The sequence below is a fragment of the Ailuropoda melanoleuca genome, chromosome 13 (assembly GCF_002007445.2).
Source record: "Ailuropoda melanoleuca isolate Jingjing chromosome 13, ASM200744v2, whole genome shotgun sequence".
Classification (NCBI taxonomy): domain Eukaryota; kingdom Metazoa; phylum Chordata; class Mammalia; order Carnivora; family Ursidae; genus Ailuropoda; species Ailuropoda melanoleuca.
Window position 1 is genome coordinate 63,395,084 of NC_048230.1, and position 26,676 is coordinate 63,421,759.

At 58.3% G+C, this 26,676-nt stretch overlaps 3 protein-coding genes across 7 annotated transcripts in view; 2 read left to right on the forward strand and 1 right to left on the reverse strand.

Annotated features, from left to right (window-relative positions):
- The first annotated feature begins 951 nt into the window (after positions 1 to 951).
- EMILIN3 (elastin microfibril interfacer 3) lies at positions 952 to 5,641 on the forward strand. The gene is made up of 3 exons (XM_011223988.3): positions 952 to 1,094; positions 2,222 to 2,445; positions 2,684 to 5,641. Exons 1-3 carry the CDS (start codon positions 952 to 954, stop codon positions 4,468 to 4,470), a joined length of 2,154 nt encoding a protein of 717 aa, XP_011222290.1. The 3' UTR covers positions 4,471 to 5,641.
- A 576-nt stretch (positions 5,642 to 6,217) lies between these two features.
- On the reverse strand, positions 6,218 to 21,137 carry LPIN3 (lipin 3). 5 transcript variants are annotated; one of them, XM_034640670.1, is made up of 22 exons: positions 20,962 to 21,135; positions 20,597 to 20,628; positions 18,184 to 18,335; positions 17,839 to 18,032; positions 16,355 to 16,450; positions 15,077 to 15,357; positions 14,813 to 14,896; positions 14,349 to 14,469; positions 13,841 to 14,180; positions 12,936 to 13,035; positions 12,636 to 12,796; positions 12,158 to 12,251; positions 11,991 to 12,060; positions 10,273 to 10,365; positions 10,153 to 10,196; positions 9,285 to 9,423; positions 8,163 to 8,311; positions 7,895 to 7,981; positions 7,285 to 7,437; positions 6,976 to 7,090; positions 6,793 to 6,896; positions 6,218 to 6,620 (listed from the first exon to the last, which is right to left on the reverse strand). In XM_034640670.1, the coding sequence occupies exons 2-22, from the start codon at positions 20,599 to 20,601 to the stop codon at positions 6,476 to 6,478; spliced, it is 2,727 nt and encodes a 908-aa protein (XP_034496561.1). In that variant the 5' UTR covers positions 20,602 to 20,628; positions 20,962 to 21,135; the 3' UTR covers positions 6,218 to 6,475. The 5 variants fall into 5 exon arrangements, 4 of the variants coding, with proteins under 4 accessions (XP_034496561.1, XP_034496563.1, XP_034496562.1 ...); XM_034640672.1 differs by having other exon boundaries at positions 14,813 to 14,893; positions 15,092 to 15,357; positions 20,962 to 21,134; XM_034640671.1 differs by having other exon boundaries at positions 15,092 to 15,357; positions 20,962 to 21,134.
- A 948-nt stretch (positions 21,138 to 22,085) lies between these two features.
- The window catches only part of ZHX3 (zinc fingers and homeoboxes 3), a 130,188-nt gene continuing 125,597 nt past the window's right edge, over positions 22,086 to 26,676 (forward strand). The window contains exon 1 of the mRNA XM_034641303.1: positions 22,086 to 22,106. The gene's annotated coding sequence lies outside the window, so the exon portion shown is untranslated. The remainder of the gene's footprint in view (positions 22,107 to 26,676) is intronic.

The window sequence follows — 26,676 nt, forward strand, 5'->3', positions numbered from 1 at the left end:
CCGCGCGCGGGAGACGGGGGCTCCGGGCACCCGAGGCCGAGCGCCGGCCCGGGGCGGGCGCCCCACTCTCCGGGAGGCTGCGGGGCTGGCGAAGAAAAATAAGCCGAGGGGGCCTGGCGCGGCGGCTGGGACCTGGCAGTGCCCGCGGAAACCTTTCCAGCGAAGTAACATTTTCCAGCTGCGCTGTGTGCAAACTCCCGGCACAGCGGACCAGGTGGAGGGAGAGAAGGGAGGGCCGTCCGCGCGAGGCGCACGCGGGACTCCCCCAAGCATGTCCCCCGCGCGCCCCCCCTTCTCTCCCCTGCCCCGCCAGGTAGGAGACGGAGCCCCGCGCCCTGCAGCCCGCCCCCTCCCGCGGTCAGCCTGACCCCCGCCACCCCTTGGGAACTCCAGCGTGTTTGGGCCACAAAACTGGTTGGGGCGCCTGGGTCCTGGGCGCGCGTCGTGGCTCCAGAGCCCAATGGCCGCCCACAGGTGGCTGGCTTATGCCAGGCAGCCACCTCCCCAGCCCTTGTAGCCGGTGAGGGTGACTCTTGCCTCGTGGGGGCCTCAGCTTCTGGTCTTCAGTAGCCAGTGGCTTGGAAACTGGCCCCAGTCAGGTGAGTTAGGGGCTCTACCTGGGGTGCTGGCTGAACTGTACTGTGGGAGAGTGTTCAGCCCACAGCTGACATTTCAGCAGGCCTGGCACATCAGAGCAGGCTTCCTGGAGAAGGCAGTACAAGAAGTGATCAGAGTGAGAAACCAGGAACAAAGAGGTGGGGGGGCTGGAAACTACAAGTTGGCATGCATTTCCCAAGGAGTCAGGGGAGGAAGAATGAGAAGTGTGGTCTCCCAGGAACCAGGAGAAGGGACAGAAGAGAGATGGGGATCTGGTTCCCTGCGGAGGCCCACAGCTGGGGAGGGCGGGCATAGGCACCTCAACAGGCCTGGCCAAGGCCAGATATTTCAAGGATGCCGTTCCCCCTTTGCAGGGCCCTCTGCGCCTACGTGGTGCACAGGAACGTGACCTGTATCCTACAGGAGGGAGCAGACAGCTACGTGAAGGCCGAGTACCGACAGTGTGGATGGGGGCCCAAGTGCCCCGGGACAGTCACGTGAGTGCACCCCCATCCCACCCACTCAAGACTGCTGGGCACAAGCCCCAGGCCTGCCTTCCTCCCAGGGCAGCAGCCAGCGCCACAAGGGGATATAACTCCTTGGACTCCGAAGTGCCTATTATCCCAGCTCCCATGCAGGCTGGGAGAAGACATGGCAGTTTCGGGTTAGGGCCCACAGCAGGGGCCAAGGGAAGGTTCCCAGAAGACACACGGAACAAGGCAAAGAAGCAGCAGCAGAGGCAAAGAGGGCTGGAGGTGAACAGAGAGGGCAGAGGGTCACACTGACAACGGTGGATGCCAGAGGAGCCCTGGGGAGACCCAGGGAGGGCTGTGGTGACTGTGGAGAAGGCAGGCCAAGGGTGAGGGGACGGAAGCCAGGTTGCTGGGGCTTAGGCCAGGCAGACGGGGCTGTGTGAGGGTCTGTGGGATGGTGTGATGCACAGGTCTGTACTTGGGGAGGTTCAAATGCAGGTCTGAAAACAATCCTATTTGCTCCAGTGTGTCAGGGGGTGAACAGGTACCCGGCTGAGCAGGGGAGGGAGTGGCCCTGGCCAGCCCTGCCGTGCACCCCTGGGCCTTCCCTTCTGTGCTCAGAATCAGAGGCGCCGTCCACCGGCTTGGGCGGCCAGAGCTGAGTTCCCAGAGTGGGCTAGGAATGAGTAGAGAGAACTAAGGGGACCGATGGGAGCCAAGAGTGGCCCCAGTGCACTGAGAAGGGCTGCCCACCCCAGCTCCTGGACAGCACCCCCTCGCACACCCATAGGGAAGGGCCGAGGTTGTGTCAGGATTCTTCCAGGTACCGCCAAAGCCAGAGTGGAATTTCTGATGACAGCATGAGCTACCCTTGTGCAAATTGGTCTTGGGGACATTGGGGCTAAATCCCTGCTAGTGTTCTCCCCAAGCAAACAGGATGGGGTGGGGCTTACCTGCACCTGCTCCTTAACCCTTCTCTGACCCTCGGCAAGTCCTGCCTCCACCCCACTGCCCTGTCCCCTCATGCACAGAAAAAGGAAAAACTCTGTCAACAGTGTGGAGGGGGGCAGAGAATCCAGATCTTATGCCAGGAGGCAGGACCCTCAGCCCACAAGTACAGGGCCCTGCCTGCCCTTCCCCCTCTGGCCCAGGTACCGCACAGTGCTCAGACCCAGATACAAGGTCGGCTACAAGACAGTGACGGACCTCGCCTGGCGGTGCTGCCCTGGCCTCACTGGACAAGGCTGCCCTGAGCACCTGACCGACCACGGGGCCACCCCAGTCCAGCCAGAGCCTGAGCCCCAGATACCCTCAGGGCAGCTGGGTCCAGGGCCCGGGCTCCCTTCTTCTAGCAGAGCGGCCCCCAGTCCCTATGGTGAGTCTGCCCATGGAGACCTTATCAGGTGATCAGGTCTCTTGGGGGTGGTGGGGAGGGGGCTGACCCAGGCGGGCTTGAACCGAGCTCCCAGAGCCCCTCCTGAAGCTGAGAGAGCTATACGCTCAGTGGGAAGGTCAGCTTAGAACAGAAACTCTCTCAGGTGGCCTGGCAACAGGACAGGTTGAGGAAGGCAGGCCAGTGATGCCCCTAGGGTTTCTCTCCTCCTCTTCCCCAGGAAGGAAAGGCCCGGGGCTGTTCGGTGAGCGGCTGGAACGCCTGGAGGGTGATGTCCAGCGCCTGGCACAAGCATATGGTACCCTCAGTGGCATGGTGGCCAGCCATGAGGACCCCAACAGGATAACTGGTAGTCCAAGGGCTCCTGCCACCCCTGTGGGCTTCGGGGTCATCTCGGAGGGGTTCGTGAAGCCCAGAGACAGAGCCGGAGGGCCGCTCACACCTCCCCTTGACGAGATCTTGAGCAAGGTGACAGAGGTGAGCAACACGCTGCGGACCAAGATGCAGCTGCTGGACGAGGTGCACGGGCTGGCCCTCGGCCACGAGGCTCACCTGCAGAGGCTGCGGGAGGCCCGTCCGTCTCCGCTCACCTCGCTGGCACTGCTGGACGAGTACGTGGACCGACGGCTGCACCGGCTCTGGGGGAGCCTCCTGGACGGCTTCGAGCAGAAGCTGCAAGGCGTCCAGAGTACCTGCGACCTGCGGGTGCAGGAGATGCGGCAGCAGTGTGAGGAGGGCCAGGCGGCCAGCCAGCGGCTGCACCAGAGCCTGGACGGTCGGGAGCTGGCCCTGCGCCGGGAGCTGTCGCAGCTCGGCACCAGGCTGCAGGGTCTGAGCGTGGCTGGCGGGAGCAGCTGCTGCAGCCGCTTGGCCTTGATCGGCGCCCGCCTGGACAACCTCGAGAGGAACCTACAGGCAGTCACCGAGGCCCAGAGGGGCCATGGGCCCCTCACCAGGGATGAGCTTGAGCGGCTCTCCGCTGCCATGCTCAACGGGGGTGTGGACGGGCTCCTGGAGGGCCTGGAGACGCTCAACGGGACGGAGGGTGGAGCGAGAGGCTGCTGCCTGGGGATGGAGGAGGGGGGGTGGGAGGCGGGTAGCTTCAGGAGCACACTGGAGGAGCGAGTGCAGAGCCTAGAGGAGCGCCTGGTGACCCTGGCAGGCGAGCTAAGCCACGACAGCGCCCCGCCGGCCAGGTCGGCCCGGCCCCAGGTGCAGACGGAGCTGGCGGTGTTGGAACAACGGCTGGTCTCACTGGAGACCTCGTGCACCCTCAGCACCACCTCAGCCGTCCTGGACAACCTTGCGGCAGAGGTGAAGGCCTGGCAGAGCCGGAGCGAGGCCCTCCTCCGCCAGGTGGCCGGCCATGCCGCCCTGCTCCGGCAGCTCAATGGCACTGTGGCCGAGGTCCAGGAGCAGCTGGCAGAAGCGACGGGCAGCTCACTTCAAGGCGAGATCACCCTGCTCAAGGTCAATCTGAACTCCGTGAGCAAGTCACTCACGGGCCTCAGCGACTCCGTCAGCCAGTACTCTGATGCCTTCTTGGCCGCCAACTCGTCCCTGGACGAGCGCGAACGCAAGGTGGAGGCCGAGGTTCACGCCGTCCAGGAACAGGTCAGCAGCCAAGGCTCTCGGCTTCAGGCTGGCCACAGGCAGGTCCTGAGCCTGAGAGGGGAGCTGGAGCGACTCAAGGCCGGTGTGGCCAACATGGCCGGCGGGCTGAGCCGCTGCCAGGACACAGCCCAGGAACTGCAGCACGTGGTGGGCCACTTCGACCGGAGGGTGGCTCAAGTGGAGAGTGCATGTGAGAGGCTGGGCCGACTGGCCGCGGGCCTGGACCGCTTGCCCACCGAGTCGCTCGGGCCCACAGAGGGGCTGAGGGGCTATGTCGACCAGCTAAATCGCACGCTGGCTCAGCACGCACAGGACATTGCCCGCCTCCGGGACGACCTCCTGGATTGCCGGGCCCAGCTGGCCGAGCAGGCGCGGCCCCAGCCAGCAGATTAGACGGGCCAGACAGGACCCAAGCCCGGATCCCGCCAACCCTGGGGATGCCCCTCCAGAGCCCAGCCTTCCCAGCAGTGCCTCCCAGCCTCCCCTGGCCAGTGTGGATGCCACTTCAGAGGCCACGGAAGGAATAGCCTTGGTCCGGCTCCATACAACTGTCTCAGCCACGAAAATTAACACTCAGTGCCGTGCCAACTGGACGATTCAGGATCATGGTTAAGGCAAGGACATCATGCCTGAAGGCCAGGGCAGACCTGAGTGACCTCACAATCCAGTGTGCACATTTCTCTTCTGTGGACGCACCAAGGGCAGCACCTGGACAAAGACCCGCAGGTCCAGTCGCCTGTCCACGCCGCCTCTTGTCCCCGGGAAACAGCCCCCAGCCTGTGGAGGCTTCTGCTCCCCTTGCCTCCTTGACTTCCCTCCCTAGCCGTCTGCGCTCAGTTCTGCAGGAAGGTGGCACCCACTGGCACTGTCCTCACACCTGGCAGCTTTGTGGATACAGTTTCTGAACCGAGGACCAGAGGTTTCCAGCTGCCCCCAGCCTTCCAGAGAGAACAGAGACACAAAGACTCAGCTGAGAGTTCTTTTTCTTTCTCTCGACCCTCCCTCAGGTGACGGCTTCTTAGGCAGCGCAGGCTCCCTGAGAAAAGGACGAGGTCCAGACCATCTGTTTAGAAACCCCGCTCAATTTATCCTTTTCCTTCTCTTTCCCAAAGACGCCTCAGGGCCTCTGGTCCCCACACCCTCCTCTCCCTTCCATCTGGGGGGAAATCCTGCCCACCCCCTTAGGTTAGGGTCTCTCTCCAGAGAGTAGATGTCATGGCCTAAATGAGGCCAGACTCTGAATAGAAAGCCAGGCGAGAAAAAGGGCTTTGGGTCTAGTTTCCAACATCCTAGCAAAACCCCAGCCCCACCTGGATGTTCGCTAAGTGGTGAGAAACTCAGGTCTGACACCGTCAAGAGACAACCTGAAAACACAGTGTTTATCTGGCCTGCAGAGTTCTCAGAGACCCTGATGCCGGTCTCTGCTGAGGCTCCTGGCCTCAGTTTCCCCACAGCAGCACAGGCCTTCCTGTGCTATGTTCCAGGTCTCTGTAGCTCTGCCTTCTGGTTTCTTCCCTCCACTGTGGTGCTGTTGGGGGAGGGCAGGCCTGGATTAAAGCTTTTAGCCCACCTAAAGCTATGTTCTTCCCCAAGGACAGTAGGCTGGAAGGCTGCAGTGGGCTGCCAGCCCGGCTTCCTACAGCCCCTCAGGCAAGAGCTTGCTTAGCATCTGTGTGGGTGCTGAATTGACTGGCAAAGCCTAGGGAGGGTGGGCAGGTCACCGCCACCCACCCTGGCAGGGTTTGGGGCTGTGTCTTCAGCCGCTGGGTACAGGCGAGGCCACGTGGGAGCCATACCGCCTCAGCCCTTGCACTGCCCTGGAATCCCCGTTCCTTGATGTCTGAGCCTCCAGGGTTGGGATGTGCTGAGATACTGGGGTACAAGGGAGAGCAGTGAAGTCTGGCTCAAGAGCTGTGGGAAGGGGCCAGGGTTTTGGAAGGGTCTGGCTTCGGAGGGTATTGTCCATGCTGGCCAGATGCTACTCGACCACTCCCCACTGCTGCCACCAGCCCTTTCCTGTACGGACAGGTCTCAAGCCTCACAGGCCTCCCTCTTCTCTCTGTCCTATCAGGAGTTGAGGCAGTGTACCAGCGTGACAGGGACAGGATGTCAAGGGCACAGAGAATCCCGCAAGGGCCCAGGTGACCATCATTTAATTGCTATAGGGCAGAGCCACACTGAGGCCTGGAGCGGCCGCCCCCTCTCCTACAGATCAGCGGGTGAAGGCAGGAGACAGGACAGGGAGGAGGAAGGGTCTCTGTGGCTGCCGACCAGCCCTCAGCCCCCTCCTCCCCTTCAGTGGACTGGCCCCGTGGCAGCCAGCTTCCAGCCTCCCACTCCCTGGGACACCCAGTCAGTTCTGGGCCTGGCCAGGGACGAGGGGGCAGCTGGGGCCAGTTCATGCTAGGGCCTCAAGGTCCACAGTAACCAGCGGCTCCCGCCAGTAGCAGAAGTTGCTGAATTCAGGGTGGGCCAGGTCTGCGCTGGGGCCACGGGCCACAGGTGGGAACAGGAGCTCAACCACCTCACCCAGCCGTTCGTACCTGCGGGCAGAACAGGGTCAGCACTGAGAGTCGAGCGGCCACCCGGCCCCAGCCCCCATCACATCAGGCAGAGACTGCGTCCCGCCTGGGAGCCCTGGGTGGAACTGAGGCCCAGGGAGAGGCTGGGGCATGGGGACTTGGGAGGGCACGGGTGACACATGACAGGCCTCACGTGGATTTGTGGTTCTTCGTGAGCTCCTGGATGAGCTCTCCCCGGGGGTTGACTGTGAAGATTCGAGATTCAGGGAGGCCCACCTGCCGATAAGCAGTGACATCCTGTGGGGGACAAGGAGGGGCCGGTGGGCTGGGAGACAGGGAAGAGGCGGCCTGGCCCATGGGGAGGGGACACACTCACATTGGGCCTGTTCCCAAAGGCGGCATAGAAGGGCTGTTCGTTGGGCAGGAACAGCTGCCGGATGTCACTCAGGCAGGCGATTTTGAACACCTCTGGTTTCTTCTCAATCACCTCCCTGGGGCAGCCGGGGCCACAGGCAGGAAAGGGAACCGAGGAGGGGTAGCCATCAGAGGATGGCATGGTCAGGTGACACCAGGTGGGACTTAACAAACACCCAAGCCCGGCCTGCTGCGGGCCTGGCCAAAGCGGGCAGCAAGCCTGTCACTCCCCGTGAGGGCCCCTGGGCTTGTATCTCATAGGGGTGGTTACCTGTGGAGGGCAGAGAAGAGGCTGCTGGGAGACAGCAGGATGGGGCCCTTGGGGAGGCCACAGCCCCGCTCGCTCACCCACTGTAGGTAGGCCTTGGTGAGGTCCGCCATGCCGATGGCCCGTGCCGAGCAGTACAGGAACCTGTACCCATTTCTGGAGGTGGGGGCCCAGAGCCGTCAGAGAGCAGTCGTTCCCCCATCTCCCCACCCCCTTGGCTTCGGCCAGCTCAGCCCAACCCCGGGGCTCTGGACTTCAAACCCAGAGACCTTTGCAGGGAGAGGACTTAGGGAGAACATCAGGGAGAGGTGGCCTCAGTAGCTGTCCTAGGGAGTAAGGGCACGGACAGCGTCCTGAGGCCCAGGTGGACCAGGATGGACAAAGGTTTGAGCAAGTCTATAGGCCTCCCCTACAGCATGAAGACCAGCGGTTAGACTCAGATGCCAGACAGCAGGAGACAAGTGTTTCACAGAACAGAGGACCATCCAGGGACATGTCCGCGGTTTCTTCCCTCGTGCATCCCCAAGCCTGGCTTCCTGGGGCAAAGGCCATGGTGGCCTCAGACATCCTGTCACTCCCTCCCTGAGGCCCTGCCACCAGCCCTTTCACTCACAGATGGATTTTGTGGTAGAGACTGGTGATGCCCTGGTGTGTCCAGTCTTTCCCCAGCTGGGGCAGAATGTGACCCAGAGCGTCCGACCTAGAGGCACAGAGAGGGGTCACTCTGAGGCAGCCCCACATAGCTCTCATGTTCCACCAACTCCAGCCCCCAGGACGGTGCGCTGGGAGGGGGGAGGGCCTTTTGTGACGTCCCCCTTCCCCCAGCACAGAGGAAGCCAGTCCCAGGCCCTCCCTCTTTTCCCTGGCCAACCAGGCCTCACTTGGTAATGGTCCCGTCGATGTCCGAGATGACCACCTTGTCGTCCCATTTCCACAGATAGATGGTGGCCCTGCAGCGGCAGGTGCCCTGGTACTGGGTGGTCACACTGAAGACCACATCATTCGCACCTTCTTGCAGGTTCAGGCGCCACTGGGGCCGGGCAGAGGGGGGGAAGCTGTGATCTGCCACAGCCTGGTGTGTCTACCGCCCACCACCCCAAACCATGGTCTTTGATCCCCACAGGACTCTCATTCCCCTCTTCCTTCCAACTCAGAGAACCTGCCTGAATTCATCAGAGGCAGCCACACGCAGACACATCCGTATGGGTAGAGGGTGACCTCAGGGAGTGAGGGAGTGCGGGAGTGCAGGTTGGGGCCCACACGGGCCCACACACAGGAGCCCTAACTTCCTTTCCTGCCCCTTGGGGATGAAGCTCACAGGGAAAGCCTGGCCCATGACTCCCACCCCGGCTTCTCAGATCAGCCCTAAGCCTGGCACCGCTCCTGGCATGGAGACACCCCACTCCATAGAAGGTACCTTCTAGAATCCTCACAGGTAGCCTCCTGCCTGAGGCTAGGGTACTTGTGACATCCCTCCAAAGAAACACCTAGCTTTGTCCCTTGTCCAAAGAGAAGGATCAGGGCAGCTCTGAGCCCAGCCGGTGACCAAGGCCATCGGGCCCTGGCTGACCCCAGCGTAGGTGTCACACAGGGGTACCGTAGCTGCTCTGTACCAGGCTGCCCGGCCTGGGCACCTCCCTGAGAGCCCCACTTGGGGGCCAGTGACTAAGCTCAAAGACAGGACTTGGGGGCAGGGATGGCCAAACTCTGAGGGGCTGTCATCAGCCTTTGATTCTTCAGCGTGGCCTCCAAGAGCAGACCCAGAGCCGGCAACCCACCCAAGGTAGATGCTTAAGAGAAGACTTTTCCCATAAGAGCATCCAACAAAGAAATGGGTTGGCGCCTAAAGAAGTGAGCCCCTGACCCTGGAGGTTTTCAAGCAGAGGCTGTTAGGGAGGCTGCCGAGGGAATGGATTCTGGGCTTTGGTAAACTCAAGGCTCCATGGAGTCGTATTATCTCAGCCCCAGCCCCCCTCCCTGAACACAGCCACGCACACACTCACGATCTGATTGGAGGAGAGGCGGAGGGACTTCTTGTAGGTGGGTGTGTAGGCTGGAGGCGAGGGTGGCAGAGAGGGGGCCTCCAGGATCACAGGGCTCTCTGGGGCATCATCCTCACTACTCAGGACATCAGTCTTCTCCCTGCAGGCACCCCGGCTCTCAGGCCACTCTCCCCAGCCAAGACCCTACACTCCCCGTAGATGGTCACCCCTCAGCCCAGGCCACAAGGAACCTGGGGCTTGTCCCTGCCCCCGCCAGAGGATCAGAACACCCCCCTCCAGGTGCCACCCATTTGGAGAGGGGTAGCAGACATAAGGACACAGGCCAGCAGTATAAACCCAGAAAGGGGTCAGCAGAGCTGGAGCAGGGAGACCCAGGGCTCCTGGCCCTCAGTGCCTAGCCAAGATAGCCTTGGATGTGTTTACCTGTAAAACCTAGGGGTGTGTCTTAGGGTTTATTACCTATCCCACCTCCTTTGGCTTCAGCTGACCTGCCCTTGGTCATCCCCCACCCAAGCTTGGGTGTTCTGGTCACTTGAGAGGTGAAGAAGGCAATGTCAGCCTGCCCCAGGCAAAGAGGGGAGCCCCGCCCCTCCTTAAGACAGTAGTCCCTTGTCTGGGCCAGGAAGTCTGGGCACCTGTTCCAGCTCTGCCAGTTCCCAGCTATGGGACCTTTGGTGTAGCTCTAGGCCTCAGTTTTCCCATCTGTGAAATGGGGACATTTCTCAAGAAGAAGAAAGGGTGTAGAAGTGATTGGGTAGTGACAAAGAACCATAGCTGGGGGAGAGGAGCTGGCGCCACCCCTCCCCCACAGGGATCTTCCCAAGGCTCGGCTCCAGCTGCAGAGATCCAGCCAAGAGATCCAGCTCACCCCTGCTGCTCCCTGGCTGCAGTTTTCTCCATCTGGGCTCGGCGCTGTGGGAAGAACACACATCCAGTGAGCCCTGCCTCCTGCCTGTGCTGACCAGGCCCTTTGACCATGACCACTCACCTCCTCGGCCGGGAAGTCCCGGCGTCGCCAGGAAAACCACCACCGTCCACCCTTCCGGGGCATCTTCTCCTTTTCCAGTTTGTCCACGGTGCTCTGCAAGCAGATAAAGACCATGGCATTTTTTCCTGCACCACAAAAACCTACCTTTCATCACCGCCATGAACCCAGAGTCTGGGGCTGACCATAGAGCAAGGTGCTGTTAACGTCTGGAGACTGAGGAAGCATACTCACCTCCATCCTGGGACTCCACGCTAATGACTCACGGAGCTAAGCACGGGAGACCAAGGGCCATTCCTGCCAATCCCCACTCTACCCCAGCCTTGACCCCCTACCTCTAGCCCAGCCTCAGCCTGGCCTCCAGATCCTGTGGGCCAGTATTGCCACTAGACTAGCTGAAGGCAGTGCTTTGGGAGTTTCTCAGGATCTAGTACTCTCTGCATGATGCCACCAAGTGACAGCAGGAAGAACAGTCTATAGCCAGTACTCCCTTCAACCTCCAAGACAATGCAGGCAACCCCAAAGGTCAGTGACTCTATCCCAAGCATGGCCTCCCTCTCTGTGTGTTACCACTGCTGTCTGGTGGGGGCAACAGGACCTTGGGAAGATGCTGATTAGATTCGTGCTAGGAGCGCCAGGGGGAGCCCAGGAGAGCTTAAGCCAAGGCCCACCCAGGAGACATTTCAGCTTCCTACAGACAATGGTGAGCACAAGTCAGGAGGACATGATCTGGAAGTAGGTCAGCCAGGGTACCCCCTTGCACTGGAAACAGGCTGGGGGATTCGCCCAGGGGCCTCAGGTGGTGGATCTGTCTCGGGGAGGTGAGGAGAGCCAAGCAGGAGAGTACCCCTCCTCCTTCCCATGGTCCTAGCTCAGACCCAGAGCCAGCCAGAGGATAGAGCCGAGTGTCAACAAAGGGAGGCGCCAGCTGTCAACATCTGGTTGGTGATGCTCTTGGGTGAGTCTAATGGGCCGGACTGGGGTGGGGGGCCACTGGGGTAGGAGGAGCAGGTGCAGGTTGGTGAGGGTGGAAGTTCTGGAAGGACTGAAAAGACTGGGTTCCTTCCCACCTCTGAGCATCAGCACATGCTGTTCTCTGCCCCTCATCTGCTTATGGATTACTCATCCTTCAGATCTCTGCCCAGGGGGCACTTGCTCAGCAAACCCCTGTTTTAGCCTCTCAAAGCACCACAGCCTCTCCTTTCCAATACTCGCGGTTGAATTTTATATTCATCTGGCTGAGTCTTATGATTAACTGTCTGTCTAGGAGGGCATGACTGTCCCCAGCCTGTGCCTGGCACACAGCAGGTACTCAATAAATGCACGCCAATAAAGCAAGCAATGCCCACAGCCCAGCCTGGAGAGATGCTCGGGGTGAGATAAGGAGTGGGGCCTCCGTCTCCCAAGCCTCTAAGCCTCGTCTCTCAGATCTAAAAGCCTCCTGTGAAAGGTTATTACCCTTCCCTGGTATGCCCTGAGCTCTTTCAAAGTCAAGTCCAGCCCTGATAGGATTCAGCCACGCCAGGAAGCCAGGGCAGACTCGGGCTGTCCACACAGCATGCATGGGGCGAGGCTCCAGGAGCCCTCAGTTGCCCTTCTCAGAGTGGGTCTTGCAGCCAGTCAGCCCCAGGCCCATCTCTGCCCACTCTCCACTTCCTGGCCAAGGGCCCCAAGGCTGGGCCCACTTTCCTCAGCAGGCCTGGTGGTGCCCTAACCATTACCTTGGGCAAGTTTCTCTGGAAGGCTTGCAGGGAGAGGATCATGGGGGCGGCCACAGCCCAGTTATAATGCCTGGAGAGACAGAACAGGGTGTCGGGGCTGCAGCAGCCACAGGGCCATGGAGGGCGGGGCGACCCCGGGGCTGCCGCGGCTCAGGCTTGGTACTCACTTCTCATTGATTTTCACCACCAGGTTTGGGTGCTCAAGGAGGCCAGGGTTTTGGACGAGGTCCTGGTAGGAGACGATGTGCTGGTTGAACTTCTCTGGGCACAGACGCAGACAGTAAGGAGTGAGGCTGACATGTCTGACCTGACCTGACCTGCTGCCCCAGCGCCTCTCGGCTCCCCCACACTCTACCACTCAAGCCTCCTGCAGGTTGGGTCTGGGACCCAGCAGGGCTCCTCCCTACCTGTGGGTTTTGCATCTGCTCTGCCCACCCCAGGCACTCGCCACCCTGTTCACATGGTAAGTCACAGCTTACCATTAAGTGTTGCTTTGCAGGGCCTTGGGAATGCCCCGCCCTGGCTGGCTGCATGGGGCTCCACAGGGCAGAGAACCGCAAGGGCGCCCAGCCTCGCCTCCCACCTCTGCTGCACCCCACCCCCAGTGCCAATCCTCGGAAGGGCCCAGGCCTTGGTCAGACATACCCAGGGAGATGTCCCGGCTGTCAGCTAGCCCGCCACAGAGGGACAGCGCTACCATATCCACCATGTCGAGAGAGGGTTCTGGCTCCTGCTCGGGGTTGGGGTCTCCCAGGGGCTTCTGGCTGTTGGGTTCACTCCACCTTCGGGGCCCCAGTCCATAGTCACTGGGGGCAGAGGGGCCCACAGTGATGTGACTACAAGGAGGCTGGGAGAAGGGGCCGACCCCTCTCAGGCCCTTGGTAGCCAACTCCCGACCCCCCAGACCCCAGTCCCAAGACACCCTGGCACCCGGCATCCAGGCACCTCTGGGGGAAGTAAAGGGCTGCATTCTCAGAATCCAGAGAGGGCAAGTCGTCCAGATAGATGTCACTGGGGCCCAGGTGCTGGCCTCTCTTCAGGGAGCCTGAGGGCAGAGGAGACACCGATAGTCCTAACATGTGCTTCGTAGCATGAGCAGGGGGTGTCCCTTGTCTCTGAACACCCTCAAGCAGCGCTGTCTCATAGAACTTTGGGGATGGTAGAAATGTCCCCTGCCTGCCTGTCCAATACCGCTAGCCACACGCCACTATCAGTGCGCTGAACACGCGGCACAATGGAGAAACAGGATTGCGTATGTTATTTAATTTCAGGGAATTTTCACTCCATTTCACATAGCCATATATAGCCCGCAACGACTGATTTGGACAGTGAGCCCGAGTCCCTTCCCACGCTCTCCAGCGAAACCCCAGCTCCTGCGCCAGCCCTGATCCAGCATGTGCCCCTCCTGCCGGCTTCCTCCCCCAGCCCCGCGTGCTCAAGACGCACAGCTGCCTCCCTTCCTAGACACTCAACCTCTCTCCCACTTCAGGGCCTTGACACACTCTCTTCCCTCCGCCCAGAATTCTCTTCCCGTGATCCTCACTTGGCTGGCCCTTTATCGTCGCGTCTCGGCTCATGCATCCCCCACTCGGAGAGGCTTTCCCCGACCACATGGCTTAAATAGGCTCCGTCCCCACCAGTGGTTCTGTCCTGTGTCACCCACGGCACACTCTCCCTGCTGCCACACGCTTCATCTAGCTCCCTCGCTGGACCGCGGGCCCGTGAGGGCTGCTGCCAAGCACAGTGCCAGGCACACAGTAAGCGCTCAAAACATGCTTGAAGCACCAGAGTCTAGCCAGGGGTTATGTGAGGCCAGCGACAACCCTGGGAGAGGGCCAACCATCACTCACCTTTCCTCCTGGGGCCCCCCTCCGGCTGCCTGGTGGAAACCGGGCCCTCCAGGGTGGTCCAGCTCCATGACTTCGAGGGTGCTGGCAGGCCGCTAGGCCGGCAGCTCTGAAGCTTGGTCTCCCTCTCGGGAGTGGGGCAAAGGGGGCCCCCCAGAGCGGGAGGCTCCATGTCAGCAGGAGGAAGGTCAGCATCGGCCCCTGCTTGCAGGACTAGGGGTCCCAAAGGCTCCGCACCAGCCACAGGGGCAGAGGGGGTGCCAGGCTCTCCCTGAAGAGGAGGGGCTGCCCCAGCCCGGCCATCGGCGACCTTCGAGGACTCAGGCCACTCTGCTTTGGCCACCTTTGGTCAAACAAATTGGGAAGGAAGGGATGTGAACCAGCACAAGGCCTGTCTCCCACACCCCGCAACACCTCGGGGGTCCAAGCCTCCGTCACTGCACTTCTGACCCGCAGGGCACCACCAAGCCCCTGAAAGGCAGGGATGGGAGGCGGACATGGAGGCACTCACCTTCGGCAGCCTCCCCCAGGCCCACTGTATGTGGGACTCAGCTCGCGGGGGGCTGGGCTCGGGGGTCCGCAGCTCCAGCTCTGAGTCACTCTTAGGGGACGTGAGCCCACCGGGTGGGAGGCTGCGGGAAGCAAGAACTTAGAGGCCCTCAAGCCAGCCTGTTGCCCACCGCTGCCCACCCCAGCCTGGGGAAAAAAAAAATATTTGTAATACATATTTATGCCTCTGTTGGATCCAGAATATATAAATATATGGAGGACTCCTACAAACCAACAATAATGAGGCAGGCTAGTAAAAAAAAAAAATGGGCAAAGACTTGAATAACACTTGGCACAGGAGATGTAGAAATGGCTGGTACACATATTAAACATGTCCTATGTCATTATTCATCAGGAAAATATAAATAGAAACCACTCTGAGACCTTGGCCGTGGGTCCCTGCCTGCAGGCCACCTACACTCTCACCTGGCCTGGGGGCTGCACTCGCCATCAGAGTAGGGGTAGATGTCTCTGGCTTGCGGTGAGGACTCCCCTTCTGACTGGATGCTGCTGAGGAGGCCGCAGGGAAATAAATGGTCACCGACAGGACTGGGCATGGGGGCCTGGGTGTCAGAGGTTAGGGGAGGTGAAGCCCAGAGAAGTCAAGGCCCTTGTCCAGGGTCACACAGCATCGGCAGAAGAAATGGTGCTTGAACCCTGGATGGTATCCCCACACCCTTAGCCCCCCACCTGGTCCGCACACACCCTGGGGGCTCTGGCCTTGGCTTTTCCGGCAGGGACAGTTCACTCTCAGCGCCTGTCTCTAGCTCCTCCGAACTAGAATTGGCTGCCACCGTGTCCTCCTTCTGCCTGGGCTTCCTCCTGCGAAGCCTCTTCTTGCGCGCCGTGGAGGGCATCCCCTCAGTGATGGCCTCAGGCTCACTGGCTGTGCTCAGCTGGGAGTCTGGGGGGAACCCAGACAGGTCCCCACAAGGGATGGGTGATGTGCACAGACGGGGAGGCACATGTTCCTGTGGGACAGACCAGGGGCTATAGCCTGGGGGGCCACCCTTGCCACCCAATTGCTCTGAGCCCTGCCTGAGTCTCAGGGCCCAGGTGTGAGCTCATTTGGGCTCAGGAAAACAGGCATGGAGGCTGGCCGGAGGCAGCAGCAGCGTGGCCTCACAAGTGCCGCTGGCATCCAAGCTCCCTCGCAGAGATGAAGCAGCCCCAGTCCTAGGGGCTGCATGTACCCCTGGAAGTTCGTGGCAGGCCAGGGTGCCGCACGAACCACACCATCCAGGTAGAACCCTGGACCTTGGCTACTCATCTTCTCTGCCCACACCTACTTTTCCTTTAAGACTCAGCCAGACATCACCTCCTCCAGGAAGCTTGCCCTGACTAACCCCAGACCCAGATCCAACCCCCTTCACAGCCGTGACTATATAATTCCATCATCTGTTGTTTATATGTCTGTCTCCCAGGCTGGCCTGGGAACCTTCTTTGCAGGCAGCAGCGACCCCTCATCCCGGTCCAATGCACAGTGTCTGGCATAGGAATAGTGGCTTAATTAAAGTTTGTGAAGCTCAAACTGTTGAAACACCTCTGCTGACTTGTGTTGGGCTCTGCCTCCCTTCTGAAACACCCCTCTCCTCATCCCTCACCCTCACCCTTCCATGTTCTAACTGCACCGAGCCAGCATCAGATCCAGAACAATCTGTCTCATGCTCTCCCCCGCCCCCCTCAGCCATGCAACAGCACTCTCCTCCTTTTCGGGCTGCCCAGGGAAAGCCTCCTTTTCACCCTCCAGGGGCCCAGCTCCAGTGTCCTCTTCTGAGAAACTGTCCCCACCTTTCCCTGGGAAGGAAATCAGCTCCTGCTGCCCCCCTCCCCATTCTACTCAGGCTCCAACAGCATGCTGGGATCCCCCCAACATAGATTTGCTGCTAGGGTGTTCCCAGCGGAAGGCAGGTCAGTGACAGGGCCCAAGGTCCTGCCCAGAGCGGGCAGGTGCTGCAAGGCACTTACATCATCGCTCTCCAGCTCCTGGACGAAGAAGGCCTCCCCGCTGTCCCCCAGCTTCATGTGCAAGTCCACAGGCTCCCCGTTGATCTCGATGTCTACCTGTAAAGGGGTGTGGTGGCGCAAAGTCCCCCCCAATGTCCCTTACCCCCACACTCAAGTCTACTGGGCCCCCCCCGCCCCTCTGGAGCGCAGCACTTGCTGGAACTCCTGCCCCCCAGCCCCTGGTGTGCCCGGCTGCCCACCCGAAGGGTCTCTGCTCAGGCTCCCCTTTGCACAGAAGCTGCACTGAGTTCTCCGCTCCCCCCCCCATTTCCCCATTTTCTGGGCTTCCTTGCATGTACCACTGTCTCAGTGCTCTTGTGTCTGTCTTGGTTTCTGTTCTTTCTGCCACACCCTATTGGAACAAGACATGAGCCATCTTGTCGCAGCTGTGTCCCCAACCCCCAGAGCATTTGCTGACTACATGAACAATGGTACGCATGACCATTTTCTAGGCACTGAATGGAGAGTTTTATCTGGACTCTCCCCTTTAACTCTCCAGCAACACTGTGCTCCTATCACTACCCCACTTTATAGACGAGGAAACCGAGACCCTGGGGGTGTTAAGTAACGTACCGGGAGGTGGCCAAGTACGGCTGTGAGCCACCAAGTCTGCCCCAGCTCTTTATCACCTAGCTATAGGGTCCCCCATAAGCTGACTCTTTCCTTTTTTTTTTTTTTTAATTTTATTTATTTATTTGACAGAGAGAGAGACAGCCAGCGTGAGAGGGAACACAAGCAGGAGGAACAGGAGAGGAAGAAGCAGGCTCCCAGCGGAGGAGCCTGATGTGGGGCTCGATCCCAGAACGCCGGGATCACACCCTGAGCCGAAGGCAGACGCTTAACGACTGAGCCACCCAGGTGCCCCAAGCTGACACTTTCCTGTTAGGACTCTGGCACATTCCCAGGGGCCCCAACGTGAAGGGGATTTGGGCCCACCAATGTCTTTTCATACTCCAAACCTCAGTGCTAACAAAAAGCTGTCATGTTTGCCTGGGCCCAGAGAAGACAGCGCAGCCTCCCGAAGGGAGAGAAGCTAACCCTTTGAGTGCCACCCGCATACCTGGCCCTGGGACACTGTTATCAGCTCCTCTCTCATTCTCCCCAATCACCCCTCAAGCACCAGGTAGATGAGAGCGTGCATCCATTTGCCCGGGTGAAGAGACTTACGAAGAGTGCACAGGTGAGATCTTAGTAAGCTGGAGCCACGTCGGGTGGCCCGGGGCCCAGGGACTGCCCCACTGTGCTGCCCTCACAGGAAAATGGGAACCCTCCTGGACCCAACCCCCAAACCCACCCAAACTTTCAAATACAATGCAAAAGAACAGAAGCTTGTCCAGAGCACAGATCCCCACCTGAGGGAGGTCTAGGCCCTCTGCTGGTACTTCAGTGGCTGTCCTGGCTCTAAGAGCCCACCCTGCCACGGCCCCTGGCTGGCCAGCACTCACCACCTTCTCCCGAGACCGCAGGACGCCCAGCTTGCCGAAGCGCACGTGGAAGGGCGAGCATTGGAAGGAGCCGTCCACCTGCTTCACCACCAGCACGTCAATGCCACCACTCAGTGTGGCCGGGTTCAGGCCTCGGTATATGTCCTTCATCGTCCCCAACACCGTCCCTGCCAGCTGCCCCACGTAGTTCATGGCTGGTCTGGCAAAGGGAGGACGTGCTGGGACAAAAGTCGGGTCCACCTCCCTCAGTGGGGAGGCTCTGCAGCCTGGCCCCCGAGACCCCCATGTCCCCAAGCGTGGGACGGGGCGACCAGGAGTGGGGAGCAAAGGTCTCCCCAGGCTTACTTGTGTCGCCGTAGGCGAGCCTTCGCAGATGGGCAGCAGCTGTGGGATGGGAGGGGTGCCTGCAGGTGTGGGTTCTAGCCCCGGCTCGCCTACCGACCTGCTGTGGGGCCCCCGGGCAGCTGCCTTCCTTCTCCAAGTGCCGATCTCTGCATCTGTCAAAGGAGAGCACCAGGTGAGGTGATCTTGGGTGCTTTGCGTCTCTAAATGCCATGAGTAATGTTAATGACCATGGTGTTCAGTGGCAGGGCTCATTCCATCTTCACAACAACCTGCGAGGCTGGCGGAGCGGGTGTCATTATCACTGTTTACAGACAAGCCACTGAGGCTCAGAGTCGAGCGATTTGCCCAGGACCACAGCTAGTAAGGAGAGGAGCCAGGACTCAAACCCAGGCCTGCGTGGCTGCAGACCCCTCAGGGTGAACCACTGGGTTGGCCCAACTGTGGGAACAGGGGCAGGTCAGCACCCCTCCCTGATGCGATGGGGGGCAGCCTCATGAATAATTAGGCCCAGGGCCCTGCTGGGTAATGGGTGACAGCCCTAAAGGCTGATCTCCTTCCAGGAAGTAGGGAGGAGAGAGTCTCAGTTCTTCCATCTGCGAAACAGTTTCATCTGTCTTACTGGTTCCTGGTCTTAGGAGTTGGAAGGGGCCTTGCTGTGGCATTGTGGCTGATTTGTGGAGAGCCAGGGGTAGGGTACCCCAGGTACCTAAGGCTCTGCCCAGCTCTATTCTTGGGGTCGGATACTTGAGAGACGGCATCTACTATAGCTGTGGGTAGAGTGACCTCCCACTTTATGGCCCCAAATACCAAACTCCTTCCCAGTTTCCCTGGAACAGGCGGGAATCCTATCCAAGCTCCACAATCTGACCCCAAGTGTCACTAGGCCACAGTTCTCAGGCCTGACTCCTACTTCTGAGACCCTGGCTCAGCTGGCCAGGCCCTGAGACCCATATTCAGGCCTTGGGCTGGCCCCTACCCCATCAAAGCTGCCCCTCCTTCCCTCAGCCAGACCGGTCTCTCCAGCTTTCCCACACCAGGCAGAGCTGGGTAAGCCAGAAGCAGAAGGCTGTGGCAGCTGTGGAGAAGAGCCAGGGCCATAATGAGAGCTGCTTCCACGCTGGCTTGGTGCCCATGCCGCCAGCGGCAGCTCATGGCCCCTTCCCTGCTGGCCAGGCCAATGGCCTACTGCCCCTCTGGCTGCCAGGATCCAGGTCATTCCACCTGCAAGGGCACTCACATCTCACAGACCCTGCATCAGAACTCCTGGAGGACCACCTGCCATGCAAGACCACTCCTCAAAGAAGTTAAGTGACTTATCCATAGGCCATAGATGGGGAGGGGCGGGGAGAGTGATGACTTGTATCCTGGTTTCCTGACCCCATATCATGGTTCCTGCCACTCCACAGTCCCCAAACCACACCACAGTTGTCTGCAGGGAGGGCCGCCGCCCCAGCCCACCTCTGCACGACCGTGCAATGCCTTGCCACTCAAAATGTGGCCCATGGCCCAGCAGCATCAGCATCGCCTGGGAGCTCATTAGAAACCTAGAACTTCACAAACATGAAGTACAACTAGAATTGCTAAAATGAAAACTTGGGATAAAACGAAGCTTTTTGGACCCTGAAAATGGCATTCAAATTTAATATACAGTTTATCTGCAAAGCACCTACTATGTGCTAGGTGAAAATTCCCACTTTGGTTCCTTCCTACCACACCAAATTCTGTGAATAAAGGTCTTGGAAGACAGACGGACCAGGACCGACACGTGACGGGCAGGTCTTTAGATTACTGTGCCCAGGAGAACCAGAGAAGGCTCCAGAAGTTTCCAGGAATAAAGGAGCAAGCATGGGAGGGGCAGACCAGGAGGGGGCAAAGGTCTGCCCAGGGGGAGGCTCAGACCCGAGCTATACCTGCCCCGCTGAGGAAGGAGCTGGGTGGGGTAGTGACAGGCTCGACTTGACCTAGCACAGTTTCCCAACTTCAGCATCCTTGTCGTCTGAGGCTGGGTCATCCTTCCCGTTGGGGGGGGGGTTGTAGGATGTATAGCAGCATTCCTGGTGTCTACCACTGATACTAGTATTACCCCCCCTCCAGTTGTGACAACCAAATTGTCTCCAAACATTGTCAGATGCCCCCCAGGGAACAAAATGGCTCTTGGTAGAGAGCCACTGAGGTAGGAGATGGTACTGTCTCTGGGGGGCATGGGGTCCTGCTCTGATCCAAGCCTCAGAGCCCACTCTGGGAACACCCACAGGCCTCCAGGCCAGCACACAGCTCCACCGCAGGGTCTGAGCTCTCAGCCTTTCAGGGCTCCCAGATCTGGGGAAGGGTGAAGGTGCAGCTCTCCACCTACCACCAGAAGAAGCAGGAGGATAAGCATTCCTATAGCCCTGGAAGGGAGAAAGCGACTCACCCCATCTCCGCAGGGTGAGGCAGGGTCAGACCCTGTTTTGCAACACAGGACACTCAGTACCAGAAAGGGCGGGTGACCTCCCAAAGGTCACAGAGCCTGGGGTGAAGCTGCGCCAGCCTCCCCTGAGATTTTGGCATCTTATCTTCTGATTCCATATTCTGGATGTCCGGGGACTCGCAGCGGCTGGGCCAGGGAGGGGGACGAAGTGAGACCGGCCCCTCCACCCCTGAGCTACCTTCTGATGTCCAGAGATGGACTCAGGCCCGCGGACAGGAAGAAACGTGGGTCAGATGGCAGGACAGATGGGCGGGGCAGGGCAGGGCTGGGGAAGGGGTACCTCTTTTCAGGCCAGGGTTAGGCCCTACCTGGGGAGCTGCCCACCGGACCTCCGGGACCCGGAGCCGCCGCCTGAGTGCACGGGGTCAGCGGTAAGCGTCCTCGGGACCACACTCAGTTGGAGCTTCCGTCTCCTCTAGGACCGGGTCAGATCCCAGCTCCGCCCCTTCCATGAGCCAAGGCGGGTGTCTGCAGGCCCCAATCCGCCCAGGCTCCACCCCCCGAAAAGACCCCGCCTCCCCCCAGTCCCCACGCCCAAGGGCGCCCTTTCACCCATAGAGGCTGGGTGGGGCCGGATTTGAGGCCCCGCCCCTCTCAGGTTCCACCCCAGCCCCGCCCCGCGCCCTAAAGCTGCTAGATGGGACGTCCCGGTGGCCTGCCACCAGTCCCACCGCCAAGAGCCTAGGAAAAGCGGGGATTTTCGAATCGGGCCGATTTAGGCCCTCCTGGCTTTGCTTCCAGCTCGCTGTGTGACCTTGGATAAGTTTTCCCCAATCTGAGCTTGTTTTCTGCTTTGTCAAAGGGAATAGCCACCTTGTAGGATTTTCAGGATTACGTGAAATGACTTTGTGGGGCACCTGGCCCCTTTGAGGGGCACTTCCTCTCCTCAGGGGCAGTTTTCCTGACCGTCTCCCTGCCCTGCCATTACACCGCGTAGACTGGACAGGAGCCTTGCGTTTTACGTCACATAGCCCACAGTTGTAATTTCATATTTGCTTGAATGACTATTTGATTATTGTCTGTCTCCTCATTTGAAGTTGAACTTTGTGAAAGCAGGTCGCGTTCATCCTTACACCCCAGCTCCCAGTTCAGGGCCTGACATACAGCAGGAGCTCAATAAATGCCCTATCCTTCATTCCATCCATCTGAGGCACCGGTGGAGCGGCAGCGGGCTCAATACTGCCACCGGCCAGCAGAGGGCAGGCGGTGATCAGCCTTTTGACCCAGCTGACAGTCCTCTGAGCCGGCAGGCGCCGCGGGAGGGGCACAGGTGAGCCCAGGTGCGCCCACGTCTGAAGAATCCTTGGGCCCGCGAGCCACGGGCGAGGACTCCGGCTAGCGCACGGATTTTCCCTTCGGATCTGTGGCTCGCGGCCTGTCCTGGATCAGAGACCTGACAACCTCTGTGGGCGTAGGACTCCTGCAAAGAAGATGCGCTGAGAAGAATCAGGAGGTGAGGAGGTTGCTGTGAAGGGGGAGGGCGCCGAGGAAAAGCTTGGGGCGGGGGGCGCAATTTTAAAAGAGCCAGGCTTAGAGGGTCCTGGGTGGTGGGAGTGGGAGGTGGCCGCCATTGTTCTGTGACCCAAGATGCCAGGACCTGGGTGGCGTGACTGGCCCCAGGGGTCCTCACTAACAGCAAAAGTCATTTAGTGTCAGTCCTAAACCCAGGCCGAGTCTGGCTGGTATCTCCAAAGAGTCCTGTTGGGAGCAGAGCTACCTCAAGGTGGCCCGAGGGCAGCCACGCTGTGAACATATCTGTGGAAGCATTATATATATACCCATGATATTTAACCGTCGGAACATAGGAATCCCTCCAGGGAGCCGGGGAGGAAAGGAGAGGTCCAAGATTATGACTACACAGGTCGCAGTCACCGTACCTCTTTGAAACTCCATTTCCTCATCTGCAAAACAGAGATAACTCCTACCTTGCAAGATCATATTGTGAGGATTAAGCAGGACGAGCTACATCAGTGGTTCTCAAGCTTGTCTGTGTGTTGAAACCACCATGCCCTGGGGAAAATACTGCTACCTGGGGTACTGGGATCACCTGGAAAATCTGCAGGTGATTGCAATGTGCAGTCAAGGCTGAGAACTGAGCTAAATAGCTGAACACAGCACAGGGCACACACTAGGGGTTCAGTAATGTTTATCACATTTAAAAAAAAATGGAGCGCATATTGTTTTCATTGTTCCTTGTTAGAGAAAAAAAAAGTCGCTCTAAAGGTTGTTGCAGAAATTGGATTTCCAACAGGCTTGTTTCCGGAACTTTGAATCATCTGGGATTTGGTGATTATGGGGGTGGGGGAGACAGAGGCAGCCTCTGGTAGTATGACTTATCCCAATGCCCAAGTGAGCTGAAGGAGGCAGGGACCCCCCGTTCTAGCTTGCCATTTGTATAACCGTTTCCAAGGTTGAGCATGCAAGCAGTCTGAGCACTTGTATTGATCATTTCTGGGGTTAAGGATAGAGGCTATTTTCTCCTTTCTGGGTACACTGACCAGGCGTGGGCCCATATCATTGACATCTGTTTGTTTCTTGAGTAACCCACAAGTGCAGGTGGCACCTCCTTCTTTATGGGACTTGGTAACCTTATGTGCTTCATTAAATTACAGACCCAGTGACCATTTACTGTGCCTCACTTTCTTTGCTGGGCGAACCTTGCATGAAGTGGGAGGACCTGCTCACCCAGGCCTGCACCTGTGACCACTTGTCTTGGCAGCTCCTCAGTCACTCCTGATGGTGTCATTGAAAGGGGGGAAGTGAGGCAGAGGAACCTGTGGCTGGCTGCCTCCAGTATGGAGGCTTGGGGTGGGGGCAGGCAGTTGATGTCTGGCTAGGATTATCAGATTTAGCAAATAAAAATAAAGGACACCCAGTTAAATTTGAAGTTCAGATAAATAACAAAACTTTATTTTAGTGTAAGTATGTCCCAGCAATTTGGGACCTATATTATACTTAAAAAAATTCATTATTTATCTGAATTTCAAATTTAATTGGATATCCTGCATTTTTATTTGCTAAATCTGGCAGCTCTATGCCTGGCCAAACAGCCAAGGAAAACCCAGCACAGGGAATTTGCTGCTGTGCCTCCTGCTCAATGTTGCTACATTTAGCTTACATCTGTCACTACCCTGCTTCAGAACTGTGCATGGCTCCCATCTGCCTCCACAGCACAACCTGGACTCCCTGGCTACTGTGCTGCACCTTGCTCTTCCACCAGCCCATCTGACCTGCTTGGGCCCTGACCTACCTCTACAGCGCACGTTTTCTCTGATGGCATGTGTCCCTCCCACTCCCAGCAGCAATTGCAAACACTTATTGAGCACCTACTGGGTGCAGACACCATGCTTAGTTCCTCATCTGCATCATTTTATTTGATTCTCACAAAACCTCGCATGACAGGACAGAAGTTATCCTATTTTATTGATAAAGAAACTGATGCCCCAACACAGTGATTCTTAAAATGAGGTTCCTGTGTCAGCAGCAGCAGCAGCACCTGGGACCTTTTTAGAAATGCAAACTCTTAGGCCGTATTCCGCACCTAAGAATCAGAAACTCAGGGAGGGCCCAGCCGTCTGTACTTTAATAAGACAACCCCACCCCCCCCGCCGCCGTGTCGGTGTTTCTGATGCACTCTACTTTGAGACCTGCTGCTGTAAGAGGTGAAGTGACTGGAGGAGTTTGTCACCAGGCAGAGGTCTAGAGGATGGCAGAGGACTGCCAGACAGGGTGTTTATGATCTCAGCATCATACCAGGGCCAGGCACTAGAGATGCTGCGGAGACCCCACAGTCTTGGGGTGGTAGGGAGAAAAGAAAGGACAGACAGGTAGTCTGGCAATTGCGATGTAATTGCGATGACTAGGCTTAGGTGGGCCACGCCCAGGAGCCCATAGCAGGATAGGAGGGGTCAAGGAGGGCTTTCCTAGTAGATACCTGAGCTTGAAAAATAAGTTGTAGTTAGTTAGATGAAGGGTGGGAATGATGTTCCTGGTGTAGGGACTAGTTTGTACAAAGGCCCTGCAGAGCTACCTGGGGGTGCTTCAGTCTTGAAGATGAAGGTGAAGACAGTGGGGGGTGGAGGAGGTATCAGACTGTGGAGGGAGGGTCCTCTGCCCTCAGAGCAAAGGAAACAACTTTAATGGGTATTGAGAAAAGCCCTCTGGCTTCCAGGTGGAGCGGGCACTAGGGAAGATGAGGGTGGAGGGTAGAGATGAAGGGGGTGCCAGGCCTTCCCCCACCCCCAGATTCAGGCTGCTTCTGCTCTCCAAGGCGTCTGCAGAGACTCAACCCCCAATCACAGGAGAGGGCAGGTGCTCAGTTCCAAGACCCGAGTCGCCGAGCTCAAGGTCCGCTCCTTCCGGAACTGAGAGACGGGACTGGGGAAGCAGGGCCCGTCCCCGCCCTGCCCTCTGCCGGCCCCACCCACCATCCGACCCCGCCCCTGCTTCCGGCCCCACCCCCTGCCTCCGGCTCCGCCCTCCATCCTTGGTTGGAGGAAGCCAGGCTCTGGGCCACTGCACTGGGCTGCTTTTGCTTCCCGTGTTCTCTTTTTCCTGCTGATGTGGCAAAGGCCGTGGAGCTACTGGGGCCTCTTCTCCCAGCTTTTCAAGGACAGGCCCTGGATGTGGCCAGGGATTCCTGGGCTGAAGCACAGGACACTTCGTGGCTATCCCCTCTTCCTGCCAACGAAGCCTTTGTTGCCAGCCGAGGACTGACCCGGCCTGGCCAGGTTGCCTGGCAGTGTGGACTGAGGCTGGGCAGTTCCCGATTCCAACTGTCCTTCCCGAAAAAGCGTCAGTTTGGCTGAACCTTATAATCCGTTCGCAATTTCTAGCCTAGGGAAGAATACTGAAAGATCATTAACCACTGTATGAAGTGGAACTTTCTGTTGTTTAAAATTTCTGCAGGACTTAGCTGCCCCGTGGGCTTGACCTTCAGCAGGGGACCTCCTGTTCTTCCTCTTTTTATTTGGGTATACCTTCTGCCCCCACCCACTATCTGGCATCCAGGACCATGTTTCCCTATGCTTTGCAATTCAACAAGGGTCTAGCATGGTGCCCTCCACTTAAATAGACGTTCAAAAATATTGTTTAGGGAAGATCATTTCTGCGGGGCTCTGAATTTATATATAGATGGGGTATATATAATAGGGCAAGGGCAGTCTAAGTGGGTGGAAGTGGTGAGTAGAGGCATAGATGCTGGAGAGAGAAAGTGAATGCAAGGAGACGACCCAGCTGGCCTTGAATGTCAGGCAAAACCATGGGCATTGAGGAGCCATGGATGGTTGTTAAGCATGAGGGCAACAGCACTGCTAGTCATTGTACTAGAACCTTTGTGAGTGTTATTGTACTGTCCTGCTCACATTGTTCTCTCTGCCTAGTCAGTTCTCCCTCTGCCCTCTATTTATGTAGTTAATGCTAACTCATTTTTTATTTCTATTTATTTTTTTAAAATTTTATTTATTTATTTGTCAAAGAAAGAGAGAGCACAAACAGGCAGAATAGCAGGCAGAGGGAGAAGCAGGCTCTCTGCTGAGCACTGAGCAGAGAGCCCGATGAGGAAATCAGTCCCAGGATTCCGGGATCATGACCTGAACCGAAGGCAGACACTTAGCTGACCGAGTCACCCAGGTGTTCTGCCAACTCATTTTTTAGTTCCCAGCTCCACTGTTACTCTTCCTCAGGGAAACCTTCAGTGGCAGACAGACTCTAAGGTGACCCCCTGTATCCCCACCTCCTTGTGTTCATGCCTTTGTGTAATCCCTTCCTCTTAAGTGTGAGTGGGACCTGTGACTTGCTTTAACCAATAGAAAATGCCAAAGGTGATGGGATGTCACTCCCATGACTATGTTATATAAGAGTCTGGCTAGCAAACGAGCTCTGGAGACTCTCCTTGCTGACCTGATGAAGTAAACGGCCATGTTGAGGAAGCCCACAAGGCAAGGAGCTATGGGCAGTCTCGAGGACCTATGGCAGCCTCCTGAAGACAGCCAGCAAGAAGTCAGGGTTCTCAGTCCTGAAGC

Bases quoted from the DNA above. Each gene is read 5' to 3' on its own strand.
- LPIN3 (XM_034640670.1), bottom strand. The intron at 12,252-12,635 runs GTATGTCTGACC...GTCTGTGCCCAG, and splicing joins CAGCCGGGACATCTCCCTGG to AGAAGTTCAACCAGCACATC. The intron at 7,438-7,894 runs GTGAGTGAAAGG...CCCCACCTCCAG, and splicing joins CTCTACCACAAAATCCATCT to AAATGGGTACAGGTTCCTGT.
- EMILIN3 (XM_011223988.3), top strand. From the start codon at position 952: ATGCCGTTCCCCCTTTGCAGGGCCCTCTGCGCCTACGTGGTGCACAGG. The intron at 1,095-2,221 runs GTGAGTGCACCC...CCTCTGGCCCAG, and splicing joins AAGTGCCCCGGGACAGTCAC to GTACCGCACAGTGCTCAGAC. The intron at 2,446-2,683 runs GTGAGTCTGCCC...CCTCTTCCCCAG, and splicing joins AGCGGCCCCCAGTCCCTATG to GAAGGAAAGGCCCGGGGCTG.